Raw genomic sequence first — 16426 nt, 5'->3', positions numbered from 1 at the left:
ATCTTCAGTGCTTCTCCCCATCCTCTTCATCTGCTTGGCTGGCAATATGTTAACAGCCGCTCCTCCATCAATCAAAATTCTTTTGAAAGGTACACCTTCCAGATGAGCTGAAACGTATATAGGCTTCAGGTGGTTGGCCAACGAAATACTTGGGCGGCTGAACACCATTTTATCTGTGTAAATCCGTAGGGGACCATCTTTAGGTACTTTTGAGGATTCAACCTTGCCTGAGTCCTCCTCTGTAACTACCTCCACATTGACGTGAGCCATCATCGGCTCAGTTGTTAAATAATCACCTTCCATGGTAGCGGGCTGGTCAGGCCTGGCGCCAAACATGGCGAATAATACATACGTCATGTTGATGTGGAAGTTGCTAGGTTCGAGCAAGTCCTCCTTCTTACTCCCAATGTGATCCATGAACTCGTCTAACCAGGCCATTGCATCGGCTGGTAGTAAGGGCTCTGGTATCCCTTCCTGTTGTGGTTGATTCATGTCTCCATACAGCGCTTGCTTTGGAACTTCACCAAACGGATCCAAAGGCAGAAAGGTTGGTCTCCTCTCAGATGCAACAGTTTCCTCATGGGTGGGCCCTGGCCTCCAACCAGGTGTTGGCATCATAGTCAGATCTTCCTGAGCCCTTCTTAAGATCCTATACTTGCCAGGATGTTGGCTTTGTGGCACATGATTCCCCATACCCTCCGTCTTACCGTTGGCCCTTTCTACTTCCTTCTTACTTCGCCAACGAAGCTGACTACTACTTCCAGATGTTGCCCTCTCTGGCTTTTGATTTTTTGAGGCTTCAGAGGTGATGGGGGTCATCAGGGAATTCATGTAGGCTTTGTGCTGCCTTTGAACCCTTCTGACCATGGATGCTCCCATTGGTCTGGTGGGCTGCCCATCTTTTCCAACTACATACCATTTCCGCCCACGATATGCAGGAGTTGCTTTCTTAACAGGATTAGCTATCCCATCAGTTCTTCTGACTTCCTTCCCCTTTTGGCCATTTTGAAGCTGCTCTGTACTTCTTTGGAGTTTGGCTTCCATGTCCTCTGCCTTGTCAGAAACTTCATAGTTTCGAAACTCGTCAGAAACTTCATAGTTTTGAAATACTTCTGACAACGCCTTGGGTTGGGAATCACCTCCTAAACGTTGAAAAACGCTTCGGGAAGTATTTTTTCTTGTTGCCTTCTTGAGCCTTTCGCGGGTTTCTCTTTTAATTAACTCGTGATCAATAAGGACTCCAGCTGGGGGAATCTCGAGTTCACATTCACACTGGCATTTACTACACATAACCAGCCCTTTGATTATGGCAGCCTTTGGGTACTCGGATGGTTTGCCTATCCCTTCCGTAGGTCGTTTGGCTAGTTTCCCTTCTTCTTCTTCCCTTATAATTTTCCCTTTTCCTTTCTCTGCCCAGGTCATGTTGAGCATGTTTACCGGGGCTTCAGAAAAGGGCAACACAGGGTTGACTATGACTATCTCATCTGGTTGGGTAGTCCTGTGTCTTTCTCCTTTGGGATGAGCCAAACCTGTCTCATTTCTAGAGCCTAGGGAGGCTTCATTCAGTCTCTGTAGCATTTGAAACAATGTATTCTGTAAATCTTCTGGCATGTTTATCTTTATCTTCAGATCAGAGGGTCCCACTGGGCGTGCCAAAACTATGTTCGTCGCAGGAATCTCCTGGCGGACGAGCACACAGCTCCCCTGGGAGAATGGCGTCGGTTGAGGGTATCTGTCGTACTTCTGCTTTCTTCTTGGGCTCGCTCGGGCAAGCCTTTGTCGGGCAGATCTTGGTCGGGCAAGACACACTTCGGGCAAGGCTCGTCGGACAGTTCTGAAAGAGAAGGACAGAGTTAATTTGAAAGGGTGCCTTCGTGGGGCCTTAGATGTAGGCCTTAAGGCTCACAATCAAGATTAACTTTGTCGTGCTCAAGCGTGCCACTGCCATCTTCAGTATGGCAGATGTTGAATGGGTGTTAAGCTTTGATTGAATATGTATACGCCCGAGAAACCAAGTTAGATATAACAGGTGCCTTTGTGAGGCCTTAGGTATAGGCCTTGAGGCTTCCTGTCAAACTAAACCAGCGCTTGGATGTATCATATTTGGTCTTTTATGGTTGCCAGAGTCTTATCACTATTATACTTTTGATTATCTGAATCCAAGAGGTAGGACGAACCCAAATGAGTGCCTTTGTAGGGCCTTAGGTATAGGCCTTGAGGCTTCCCATCAGAGTTAATCCTTATACTCGGACCAACTAGACCACAACATGAAATGAAGCTAAATAGATGCCTTCGTGGGGCCTTAGGTGTAGGCCTTGAGGCTTTCTATCAGAATTCACTCCATGCTTAAGCCTTTTCTACGAATCAAGATATAATAGCAACAAAACGGAGAAATAGATTGATTACTTGCGCCCCAAGTAACTTCGGACTTCTCGCTTATCAAGGATTGTCGTGGATGGGTTGAGTCCACATAGAGTTCTTTTTTATGCCTTGAGGCCAAGGACTTTTAAACTGATCTTTAAATTACATGCCCGCCGGGCTTAAGACTTAGATCTGATTTGAACTCTGACGCGATTCAGATCGGATCCAAGTGCTGAAGACTCATTTTCATTATGACTTTGCTAGAAATAACTTGTATATAACTGGGAATATATAACATGTTATTGTGCTTTTAAAAGAAAGAAAAGACAAAGACAGAGCAAAGATAGTCGGGTAAGTTTGAACCTTATCGGCCAAGGCTGAACTTCTTACAAAATCTATCTTTGTGGTTCTGTCAGAGGTCTGAAAGCTTTTAGAGGGGTTGACGGGGGAGAAGAGGATACAAAATGAATCGATACCACCATGAACAAGGTAGCAGAGCTATTACAGGGGTTTGGGAAGGTTTATCCCGAATGGGATGAAGGCTTGTGCTGACTACAGCTTTGTTGAAGGCAAATCTGGCTTGAGCAGAGTTTTGGCTTTTGTTTGTTTGTTTGAGTGTTCTTAATTCTGTCTTCTCTTCCTCCTTTTATAGACGACTTCAGCTTGGGTTCCTGTAGCAAATAGCGGTGCCCGAATGCGGTTTGGTGATGACTCACTAGCTTTTTTACATGAATGCCACCAATAAAGTACTTTATTGGGCTGTGCAGTGACTGAATGACCTACCCCCTGTGGTCTTTGAGCAGGTAAGCAGGTGGCCTTTGTAACTTGTGCCCAGCCGAAAGCCTCTTTCCTGCCTCCTAAGTTTTCCTCTGGGCCTTGGGTTTGGGCCGGCTTTCTCTCTGGCCCAAAGTTCAGATTTTATTCCAAACACTAGGGTTGTAGGAAATGAGACTTACAGAGTGAGAAAAGGGAAGGATGGGGATTTGATGGATGGTTACCGAGAGAGAGTCGGGAGAGAGAGAGAGGGAAGGAAAAGGCGGTGGCAATTTTGTAAATAAAGTGAAATTTGGCTCAAACCCACGGACAAAATTACCCTTCTAAGTTGTAATAATTACCCTTCCAACCCAGCCAGAGATATGGTGGTAGTGATGTAAATAAAGCAAAATCGAGGGTCAATCATTTGACTGTAGCTAAGCTACAGTCAAATCCCTCCTCAATTTTAGAATAGATAATATCCTTATTACTATTGAGATTATTAAGGTAAATATTGCATTCTTATAACACCAATGCTCATTCTATTGAACCGAAATGAATAACATGCACCATTATGAAAACCATATCAGCTCATAAAGAACCAGTACGAGTCTAGAAAGTTCATTAAACTACAGATCAGGCACATATAAACATAAAACTGGTTCAAGGACCACTTATAATAAAAAAAAACCCATAATTCTCCATCCATAAGAACTAAATGACACATCCCGATCCGGAATGTCCACTTGGACTCCGAATCAAGTTGTGCTAGCCGATACTTGGAAGGTGACGAAACCATAAGTGTAGTGATGTGGAAAATGTGAATAAATTTAAACCTAAAGGTGCCTAAATACAAGAGTCTGTGGTGACCAGGAATGAACCCATTTCACACGTGATGTCAGAGCATAAGTAAAGTACAGTAAGATAGGATAACGATTATACCCTCAAAGGTAGCCACCTATACTGAGATTTGCCAAGAATCATCGCCGATACAAAAGTTCAGCAACTAAAACTTGGAAGGGCGAAAAACAAGGATAAGTGGGCCTGAAAATAAAGTTTTAGTAAAAACCTTTCAAAACGTTATAATCCCTCACCGTAAAACATGTATAGTTTCAAGAAAATCATACTACGTTTAAGTATGAAATTAATGCAAATCAACAATAAATTCAGACATATGCCAATCGTAACATCTCAACAGTAACATAATAGAATTAGGTGCTCATCAATCTATGCTAGCACACAAGTTAGAGTCGCCTAATGCAACCTGTATGACTGGACTGATGCTCATCAATCTATGCTAGCACACAAGCCGGAGTTGCCTAATGCAACATGTACGACAGGACTGGGTGTAATCATAATATACGCTCTAGTGATACAATCACATGAAAATTGGCGCTATTCGCGGTCACATACAAGTCGAAATTGCCTATTGCAACTTGTACAACAAGATGTCGGAGTTGCCTATTGCAACCTGTACGACATGATTGACACCTACTTGCATCCAAGGCGAGCGTGCGTTGCGGATGTGAACATACACGTGAAAGACTAGTCATGGCCCTGGGCAAGCACTAACACCAAGTGCAACAATGATGAGCAGACTACATAAATATAAGCATGCCATAACGATTCAATAATTCTAGTCAACATAATAAACTTACTTACGCATCCCGTAGTATTATTTTAGCATTTCACAACAGTACAACATTTCTTATAACATTATTTAATCATGGCATACGCATAAAGAATTTATTAATGCTTGTATATATGAAGACTAACTAATACATATATATAAAAAGAAAAGACCCACTCACCTGAAGTCCACGCTACAACTCCTTAGCACGAATATCGAGGCATCACGAACGTTCGTCGCCTAGAACAAATATTAAATCACATCTCAGAATTCTTATGGATAGAACACATAACTTACATAAAACACATCCCAATGACGTTCTAGAATGATTTGTAACCCATTGACCAAAAGTCAATTGTCAATCAAAGGTCGACGATAGGGTCCACAACCCTACGCAAGTCGATCCAGAAGATCCGCACCTCAGATTTCCAATCCGAAACTCCCAAGAGTTTCAACAAGCTTCTAGAACAACATCCTAAAGTTTCAAAATGATCCAACGGTCGGATCTCTGCCAATGGCTAAAATTAAGTGGCAATCGATGTTTAGATTTACGAACTTAGAAAACTCATCCGGGAAGATCCGTATGTTAGATTTCTGATCCGTTAGTTCCTAATATCCTTAAATATTATGTACTATTACGTATTAAAGTTTGGTGACGATCCAATGGTCGGATCGTCGAATCATATAATAATCAAGTGGCGGCCCTTAACAAAAATATAACCAAACGGAATTTCGTCAATCGGATGTCTAATATGGAATTGGGGCACCCATTTTAGCCTAGGGAGGTCAAGTGGTGTCTCTATCCACACGCCGCCACCATGCGCCGCCGCACACGGTGGCCAGCTACCCCGACTCGTTGGAAAATTCAACTATTTCCAAAAATTCTCAAATTTTATAGGAATGAATATCTCAACGAGTGGAGTAATTTTCATACCTATCGCCAAGTCCAATTTGGCTGAGAAAAGCCCAAATTTCACTCAAACCAGCCGGAAACCCTAGAATGGGTAGCTTTGATTCGCTGTCACGGGTGCTCAACCACCCCTAAGGTTGTTTAGGCCTTGTTCCTGGGCTCAAGGGGAGTCTAATGGTGGTGGAGATCGACGTGATTGCTTTCAAAATAGAGCAGATCACCGCCGTGCTGTCCCTGGAACCCACGGTTATGTTCTTCGCGATATAGGTCAAAACCCCAAGCAAAATGGAGAGGGAAGGCCGGTGGAAAGTTTCTAGGTGATGGTTTGGTGAAATTCGCAAGAAAAACGATGGAAGAGCGCTAGAATTTTCGTCGGGCAACCGGGTAGTGATGGGGAGGGGAAAAACGAGTCACCCGAATCCCCTGGTTTTCTCGTTTCCTCCTTTCCCTCATGTTTCTCCCTTCTCTTCTCCCCCATTGATCAGCCTCCTCTTCCTCTCTCCTCTCCCGATTCGCCACAACCACCTCTTCTTTTCTCTCCCAAAACTCTTCTTTTCAATTGGCCTCCCACTTCCTCCTTTATTTCTAATTGGGCAGCCCCAAATCCCTCATTTCTCTCCTTATCTTTCCATTCACAGCCACAGACGTGGCTTCCCAGATTTTCTTCAACAATGTTGGAGCCTTCCAGAAAATGATCAATTGACCAATTTGTCCTCAACTTCGTTCGTTAATAACTCCTTCGTTATAACTCCAAATTGTGTTCCGTTTACGCTCACGCGTCTGTAACGACGAGTACTACGAAGATACGCCAAGAAAATAGATCTTACGTGCCCCGACAAAACGGTCAACAAAAGTTAATACATTTGCCTCGAAAGGTATTTTTGAAATTTCACATTTTAAAATTATAAAAATCGTAGTAATTAGGGACAGGTCGTTACACTAAAAGTTAAGAATAAACATGCAACACAACAATAATCACGCCAATCACCATGTGGCACACCGGTACAAATAATCTGTACTTGGTTAAAGTATTATTGAATTTGTTCTGTTATGTCCTCAACTCATTCAAGCACAAGTGCAGTTAACAAGTTTGATTACAATACTTAAAATTAAAACTAATCAATACTTAAAATAAACACAATTATACATGCCGAATGAGAGTTAACACAGTAACAAAAATCACATGCTTTTACTTTTGACAGAAAAAAAAAAAAAAGATTTATCAAACCTATGCTCAATCTTCTCTTCTCAACCTCTAACCACATGCAGCTTCTCAATGTTAAATTCTTAAAGAAAACAACAAAAGTAACCACCCACAAACACCGCAATTAGGTACTCAAATACTCACAGAAATATGATTGCTCAGACTTACAAAATTGGATCAGATTAGGATGAAACTTAATTTTAGCAAAATGTAAGAATTGGGGAAAAAGAAGCGATTATGGGAGAATCGGGAGATGTACTCATATGAAAACGAATGTAATTGCTAAAGGTGATTTGGGTGGCGACGGCGATAAGCGTTTCCGTGAGGCCTCCGGTGACGGTATCTAGGAGGACTCGGTGGACTCCATTGTCTTTTTCCTTCGGAGAATAAGATAGAGAGAGAGACTCTAAAGCCTTCACAGAAATTGGAAATTGGTTTGAACTTTGCAGGTCGCTATCTGCTATCAAACTCAAGTACAACTCTTGCACGTTAAAACCTAGATCGCAGATCGAAAGGGGTTAGGGCTAGGGTTAGTAATTTGTGAAGAAATTGAATGCGGGTTGGGAACAAGGTATTAAATATCGATGATATCGGAAATATCAGTAGTCTAAAAATACGGAAATTTCGATGGAAATATCGGGATATTATCGATATCGATAAAAATTGAATAAAAACAACGAAAATTGTAAGAAAAACTTGGAAATTTTTATTGAAACTTTGCAGGATGTTTATTTAGTCAATCATCTATTAGTTTATCACAAAAAATTGGAAGGAAATGCATTGCATGATAGATATAACTGATTTAAGTTGATTATATAGCGAGCTAGCAAACATTGTGAGTGTAGAAAATATGTAGTAATTAATGAAAGAAGTTTAAACACACTATAATCATTTATATATAATGAATTAGTACAATATTTTACACTTTATACATTGCACGGTAAGATACATGAGTGACTTAGTAAGGTCTAAAATATCGATGATATCGGAAATATCGGTAGTCCAAAAACACGGAAATTTCGATGAAAATATCGGGATATTATGGATATTTTAAACCATGGTTGGGAAGAAGAAGAAGAGAGTGTGTAGATGTCATAGAGAAGAGAGAAGAGAGAAGAGAGGAGAGAGAAATAAGAAAATGTGAAGAATTAACTCATATATGGCAATTTGATTATTTCAAGATGTAGAAAAAAATCATATTTGTGTCCGAATATTATGCGTGGTGTGTGCTAGGCTTGGCAATTTTTGACATGATATGTTAATCTGACATGATATGACACAAAATTAACAGGTTATCGAGCAGGTTATCGGGTTGATATGATAACGAATCGGGTCGTTATCGGATAACCCGATAAGCACATGTTAAGATAACGGGTTTGTTCGGATATATTCATAAGTAAACACGATAAGTAAAATATTAATTTAATAATTTTATACCCTAAAAATACTATATCATATATATATATATATATTAAATTTTATAAAATTTGGAAAAAAATGAGGTAATATATTTTTATAAGGAAAACTAGTGAAAAGGGTTTGCAAAATTTGTTTTAAAGATAAGGACAAAATAAATGGTAAAATGAATAGTATTGTTTTGAATGAAAACTTCGGGTTTCAAAGGCACTAAATTTGAAACTACAGGTTCAATTTAGTTTTATGAACAATGAGTTCATAATGAGAGGTTCTTGCAGGAAACACATAATGCAATATACTAATTTAAATATAGTGGGTTTGAGTTTGATTTTTTAATGTAAAAAACAAGGTTCTAAAAAAAGCTAGGCTCTAGTCGGGCGGCCAGCTAGGGCCTAGCCCCTAGGTGGCCGATGTGGATTTAAGTATATGTGTCAAATTTTAGAACTTTTTATGTTGATTTTGTAACATTTAATCAGCCCATTTATTTTAGGGAACTTTAACGAAAAGCACCCGGTACTGTTCACTTTAACGAAAAACCATATTTTTACACTAAAAAGTCAATCTTGGTACTATTCACTTTACCTTTTATTTTGTCCTTATCATTAAAACTCAAAGTTTTCAAGCCATTTTCATTAGTTTTCCTTTTATTTTAATCATTGTTGGGCCCTTGTTTTTTTATTAAAAATAAACAAGGCCTTTGTTTTTCATTAAAAATAAATTGGGCCTTGTTTTAAAGAAATGCCACCTAAGTTCCTAACCAAAATAAACCCTAACTCTAATTGCAAATACTTCTACCGCTCCATTTAATTGCAGATCGCTAACCAAAATAAACCCTAACTCTAATTGCAAAATTGCACTGTCGCCCCATTTAATTGCAGATCGCTAACCAAAATAAACCCTAACTCTAATTGCAAAATTGCACTGTCGCCCCATTTATCTGCAATTGCAGATACCTACTTCGCTTTCTCTCTCTCTCCCTCTCCCTCTCCATCTCCCCAGCCAAGTCGTCCCTCTTCTTTCTTCTTTACCTTGCAATTGCCGATCCACTATCTCGTCCCACATCTTTACCCTTTAATTGCATATCGATGTCTATCGCTCTCATCCCAGCCAAATCATCTCACTTCTTTTTCTCTGCAATTGCAGACCAAAACCCATCAGGATGGTCGCCCAATCATCCAACCTCATTACCACAGCAGAAAAATGGCATTGTAATCGACTTACCATCAAAATCGCCTAGCGGTCGCCGAGGCCGCCTAACCCGCCCAACGCCCGTCTAGGCGCCACCTAATACCCTTTCCGATTTCTTCTATGATTTTGGTTTAATCATGGCGACGAACCACCGCCCAATGCCTAGGCCACGTTTTCGAACATTGGTAAAAATGTGGTTTTTTGTTAAAATGAACAGTACTGTGAGCTTTTCGTTAAAATTCCCATTTTTATATGGTATAGTATTATTATTTTATTTCTTTTCATAATTATTTTGGTAAAATTCTCATAATTTGAATGGTTATAATGTTTGGTTTTTCTATACTTAGTTTATGTGGAAGAGAGTTCTGATGTAAAAAACCTTACTGAAAACATCATCAACATAACTCTTGAAGACAATAGATCAAGCAAAAGTTTCAATACAATTTTTGCATGATGATCGATGAAAATTGAAGGATTTTGTAAAAGGAATAACATGCAAGGTTGTGAGTTTCAATGACAAAGTTTTTACTTTTGAGAAAGGCTTCACAACTTTGAAAAAAAAATTCATTCATTTTGCATATCCTTGCACATTTGATATTTTGCAGTAGACTAGTAGTGTATTGGTGCTTTTTGATTAAGCTCTTATTTTCAAGTGTAAATGTAGTACTTAACAATAAATGTGATTTTATCCTTTGAAGTAATATTTATGTGGCAATGTGGTATGTGCAAATTTAAGAAAAAGAAAAATTTCTTCACGGGTTAGGTCATTTTACTTGTTGGTAAAGTGACCCGACTTGTTAAGGATCCGTTAAGATAACGGGTGTGACACAACACGGCCTTTTAAGATAACATGTATTACACGAACACGACGCAAAACACAAGGCCTAGCGTGTGCATGTTGTATGCATATTAAAAAAAATCTATTTCTATCCCAAGATTAAGAAATTGTTGTTGCATTCCTATTGGAATAAGAATATGATTGTGTAAATCCTAACATATCTAGGAATATCTTTTATATTCCCGTAGTTAATATCCTATTAAGTTGTAATCCTAAAAGGGTAATGAATTAACTTTGTCTACTACTATAAATAAATGCACAATGGAGTGAAATAGAACACACTCACAGTTACACGTCTCTCTCTTCTCTCTACTATTGCCGTATTTTTATCTCTATGACCTTCATAATTGTTCAGTAAATTATGGTTATAACAATTGTCTCATTTTGAGGTATTTCCCTTTTTTTTTTTTTTTTTTTTAATTATGTAGTATAGGGTAGCTAGGTGATTGGTCTGTAAAACACCAAGGACTCACGCGCTGTCTCTCTCTCCGCCCCAAGCACTGTGTCTATCGCTGCTCTCTATCACCTTCCCTGCTAAATAAAATCCCATCTTTTGGGTTTCTTAATCATGCGACATATAATCCAGTCAATTTTCCGGGAAAATTTGAGCGAGAAGGTATAAAAAGCGTGTTTTATTTTGTTTAATTATGGTAGTTTCGGTTTGAGAGTGTTGGTGGGGTCGGATTGGTTTTTGCTTTGGAGGGTGTAACAATGGCGGGAGTAGCAATAATCCTAGATCTGTTGCGGAAAAAACCAAGTCCCAGTACAGTCCAAGCATTACACTCTGCTGGGTATTTTTCGGCCAAAGCCGCCGCTTCTGCCGCTGCTGCGTCTGTCGCCGCCGGTGCTCCTTATGCTTATAAGGCATTATTCGGGTACTCTCTCTCTCTCTCAATTGTGTTTTCTTTTATATATCTGTGTGTGTTTTTGTTACGATGAATTCGGTTTCGATGATATGGAGTTGATTTTGTATTGTATAATGCTATTCTGATTTGAATTCTTTGATATGAAATTTAGATACGATTTGGGTAAGTGCTATAGCCCGTTGGTGCATTTGTATTTGAGAATCGGAAATCAGTGATCTCAATTTTTTTTGTTATTTCGCCATTAGTATTCATGGTGGTTATTGTATGGTGAGCGTGGGGATTTGATCATACCCTGAAACTTGATTTCCGATGGGTTTCACATTGGTTGATGACAAACTATAGGATGTGAACAAGTTTGAGTGCGGATAAAGGTTCAGTCGGCTAATTTTTCAATCGAACAATTCGGGGAAGTTCTAAACTTTTCGAAGCTGTAGAGTTGGCCTCTGTGATTATGGTTGGTTGTGTTTGATTAATAACCTTCTGGGGTATAGTTCATTATTGGTATTTTATATGGTTAAAGCTGGAGAAATATATTTGGGATTGTTCTTCTGGTGTAGGTAGTACAAAATGTTGATATCAGGACACTAAAACTTTTGCGCTATTGGTTTTCGTTTTCAGTTGATTCTGCCTTCATATCCTTTCTTGAGCTTGCTGCATAAATTTAAAATCAACAGCTCATATTATACTTTCCTTTTCTTACTTTCCCATGTCAATGTTATTTCATTATTACTTTGAGGATTGTTGTCGGCTGAAGTTTGACTGTGTACTAACTTTTTAGTATGCAACAGTAATTTCAGGGTGCCGGTTGCCCATTGTGATGCTGGGACAGCATGGTCTGAAGATTATGTTTCTAATATACGAAGTGCATCTCAACGAATCTTTCAGAGCGACTCTCATAATTACAGTACCAAGGAATACAAAATTGAGTTAAAGCCTCTATTCTCGGCTTTTGAATTGAGAACTCTAACTATGACAACCTTGAGGTCATTTTTAATGTTCTTTTTACCTCTTTTGGAGCCTCGTACAAACTTGGAAGAGGATGATGATGACTTCCTGCCGGACACTGAAGAAAAGAAACCTATAGATTATGTTGTTCCTCTCAAAAAATCAGTAGTGCAGATTATTCGTGAGGTCAGTTGTTTTTTCCGACGTTCTTGTTTCTGTTTTGAATTTAGTTTAAGAAGCTCCATTCATACACGTCGTCTTTAAATTATTTCCGTTGGTTCCATGGTGTCTCTGAACAGTGGTTTTCGGAATTAAAAACCGTAATGATTATTTTTTATACTTTGTTGGTCATAACACCAGACATGATATGCCTCAGATAGTTGACTCAACCCTCTGTGAACGACTCATTGTAGAATGAAGATACCTTATTGGAAATTTTGTCCAGCGAAGATAACATTAATTTTGAGGAACGCCTTACTGAAATTATGATACTTTTAAATCCGTATGCACTACGCATCATAAGTATCCACAATAGTTATTAGCAATTGATGGATCTTTGAAGGAGGATTCCATGTTAACAGTTAGGTGCTTATTTTCATGTTTTTTTTTTTTTATACTTTTAAATCAGTATGCGCTGCTTGTACATCATAAGTTATTTGAATTCTATGGATCTTTAAAGGTGGATAAATTTAAACAGAATTAGGTGCTCAGCTGTTTTTGTCTTGTTCGTCGATGTGTATAGTTCTGCTGGTTTATAGACCAGATGCAAGTGTGTACTAATCATATTTATTTTGAAAGTCAATTTGATCACGAAACAAGTTATTTCTGAAATGTGATGGAAATGTTCATTAGTTGTTGAATCAACAACCAGTTGATTTTACCTCTTTGCATTCACCTTTCGATTTTTTTTCTTCTTTATTTACTTTTTAGCACAGGAAATTTATTCTCTCTCTCCCCGCCACCACCCACATCACACAATACAGCTTTCACCTGAAGCAGTTCTAGGGTTTTCTTTTTGCCCAAATATAACTACTTAATTAAACAGCATACAAAATTTTGCACTTCTATTGTTGAACTCAACAAAGTTTTGCATCTTCCAATTGAGTTACGTTTTGCATCCATTGCAGACTTCTGTTGTAACCACTAGACGGATTTTGGAACGAATTTGTGTCCATTATGTATCAGAGAGAATGGCATGGAAACTTCTCAAAGGTAATTTCTTTCCACAATAATCCCAAATCTACTTTTATTTGAGAAGATTAAGTTTAAAAAACAAGCGTGTAAATATGATTAATTAATTAGTTATATGTTTTGCTTCTTCAAATACGCGACTGACAAACAAAATCTACAGATGTTCCTAAGTCTGCCATGCGGAAAGCTGGAAGAAGATTGCCTACTTTAGTTTTCTTCTTTAGTGTTAGCAAAACAACTTTCAGAGGTAATATTCTAATCATGTATTCTGTCAAATATGAAACCAAAAAATGGCGTGGTCACTGTTGTTGGTTGATTGAGCTTTCATTCTCACTGTGCTGTCCATGTTTACTTGTTTACTCAGGGCACTTTCTAGGTGTGGCAGCGTCATGGCTCATCCAAGTTGGCATTGAAGTCTACCGATATATATCTCGTACAATAAAGTCTAGAGAAGAGGTTGATGACATCGATACGGCAGAACAAGTTAGGATTCTTGGGAAGAGGGTTACAGTTACTACCATCAGGTGTGGTGCATCACTAGTTTTTGCTTCCATTGGGGCCGGTATTGGTGCCTCCCTTATCCGCCCTTCATCTGGCCAGTGGATTGGTAAGTGAATTACCTAATTGGTCTGTATCTATTATTAAGTGAATCATCTGTAAGTGTATATGTAATTTTTCTTTCTTTTTTTCGCAGGCTGTCTTTTGGGGGATTTGGCAGGGCCTTTTATTGTAACAGCTTGCCTTGGGAGAGTTTACCATGGAGAACTTTGAGTCCCGGGATGACTTGTCTGACGTATTGTTTGCACATGGGCAAATTTAAGTGGCTTAAACGAGACAGTTCTTAACTTTACGATGATGGAGTTCTTGACAGCAATACCACCTGCTTGAAATCAGTTAAAGCAGGTGTTGAAGGAGAAGTTTCACAACCGTTGGGAGTTTCTCCTTTCTGAAATTATGTCTTTCCATTCTGATTCTGTGCTTTTGTGGGAACCTTTTAAAGTTACACAGTTTGGTCCCTGAATTTAATCATGAATCAAGGTGAACAAGATAATCAATATTTAGCATTATTTTTATTTTTACAATTTTACAAGCGCTATTGAGGATAGAATTAAATAGACATCGAGTACAGGGTGAATGCAGTTAACTACTTGAACGACAAGCTCCTACCTTTGCATGATTATATCGTGTCCCAGATCGTGACAACCGATACTACTACAATTCCAAACAGCACAGCCAGGAACTTGTAATTGGTGTGTCAACAGAGACTGCCTTGTGAGCTGTGTAACCCTTTGAAAGCAGATGGTTTATGGATACGTATATGAACATACCGCATGCCAGACCTATCGAAATGGCGGAGGTCCATTCCGCCTTCTATCTTGAGTTGTGCCCAACTCCGATACCAGTCGGACTGGAAATGGAGGCAGAAAACCATATGCCGGGCATGATAAGGAGGGACAGTCCGGAATCATTGAACTTGAGGGTCACCGTCCTGCTTAGTATACACATACAAAACCACAGAAAGTCTTGTTTGAATCACTCTGAAAGTGCATGAGAGCTGTTCCCAGAAATATACCACCAGCAAACTGTGTGCCTAGAATCAGAAACCCCTCGTTACACTTGAAGAAGTAGGACGACGTTCCGGCTGAAAATGTCCCCATAAAGAAAACTGTGCGTGAAATCTTTACGAGTATTAGGGGCTTGGTGCGAAGGCTGCGAATGCCGTTGTTTCTTGTTGGTTTCACTTTGATCATCGTCGTGGCTTCTGTAGGCCAATGTGGAGAGGGTGAGGAAGAGGAAGAGGAAGAGAAAGAGAGCTTGAGAAGATTGTAGCAATCCATGTTCTAGTGGTGCATGAGAAAAAGTTGAAGGTTTGGATTGTAAGCATATAATAACATAGCATAGGATCACAGTTATTGACATGCATCAAGAAGTGAATGAACACAATACTTAACTTGCAAATAAACTAGAAAAGAAAGCAAAGAAGTCAAGTTCATTTGGTCGAATCTCCTCACGCTTTCTACTAGGTTAACAGCTTCCGCAGCAACATCAAAAGCCGGAAATGCTATATCCCTTTGATCATGGTACTATTACAAAGGTGCAACCTCCGCGCCCATTCAGAGGTAGACATGATGTTAGAGATTAGAGAAGTGATTCTTGTGCGAATCAAATAGAAGAAATAAAATACACAAAACGATGGCATTTGGCTGTAGTTCAATGGCATTAGGATACGCTGCTTGACTTGGAAAGCCTGAGGGACTTGTCTTTAGTGGTTAAGGATACTGAGTTCGATCCTCTTCCCCAAATATTGCTTGTATATATAAACAGCAAAGCGATCTGTTTATAACTGTATCGATACGCATACAATTTTATGTATTTGTATGTAAGATGATCATCATCCAGATGATTGCCAAGCCACATAAGCAATAAAAACATTCTTGGAGATATTTACAACAGTGCTCTCTATCCTGAACTAATAACATATGATAGCAAAAATCTAAAATCACATCCATCAATCCATTGCCTTGCTACTTACAAATCTAAACTTCTGTTGACCTTAAAAACTACCAAGCCTACGTGGTGCGCAGGCCGAGTAACTAATGAGCTAACTACGTCCTTCGGTTGATGCGGGGTGTGCCAACTCGTCGGCCGAGCTCGGCAGAGGAGTAAAATGTGTTGATGTTGTGTTGAGCGCATGACTAACTTCTTGATCTTGCGACTGCGGCCAAGGAAGGAACACGTCTCGGCCTTTGGGTTCTAGAGCTTGAAGACAAGGCTGCTAGTTCTGCAAAGTTCAATATCAAATTTGGCTTTCAATGTGCCGAATGTAGTAACTTGTAACACCTCACTTCGCCGAGAAGGCTAATGAGATGACCTCTGCCAATAAGAATTCGAAAATCATTCTCGACCGAGACTTGGATAGATAACCAGTCGGCCCTGTCGCAGTGCTGTCTATCCAAACTGAAGATGTTCGCCGGTTGCCTTCACAATGTTGTTTATCCAAACTGAAGATGTGTTGGCGAAAAAGGAAAATAAAAAATCTCAGGTTGTTGAGAGGTTTCGCGTAGAGCGAGGATTTGCGCAAGGCAGTTTGTATGTTGAATTTGAGGGGGCTTTTTTAGTTTTC

General features: G+C 39.4%; 1 protein-coding gene across 1 annotated transcript; it reads left to right on the top strand.

Moving 5' to 3' along the window:
- The first annotated feature begins 10746 nt into the window (after positions 1–10746).
- Positions 10747–14384, top strand: LOC126615040 (uncharacterized). The gene is made up of 6 exons (XM_050282746.1): positions 10747–11175; positions 11955–12297; positions 13239–13323; positions 13463–13549; positions 13667–13909; positions 13997–14384. The coding sequence occupies exons 1-6, from the start codon at positions 11012–11014 to the stop codon at positions 14071–14073; spliced, it is 999 nt and encodes a 332-aa protein (XP_050138703.1). The 5' UTR covers positions 10747–11011; the 3' UTR covers positions 14074–14384.
- The last annotated feature ends 2042 nt before the right edge of the window (positions 14385–16426 follow it).

Source organism: Malus sylvestris, chromosome 3 (genome assembly GCF_916048215.2).
Source record: "Malus sylvestris chromosome 3, drMalSylv7.2, whole genome shotgun sequence".
NCBI classification, from domain to species: Eukaryota; Viridiplantae; Streptophyta; class Magnoliopsida; order Rosales; family Rosaceae; genus Malus; species Malus sylvestris.
Note: the sequence above shows the minus strand (reverse complement) of the source record. Positions and strands in the feature narration are given on the sequence as shown.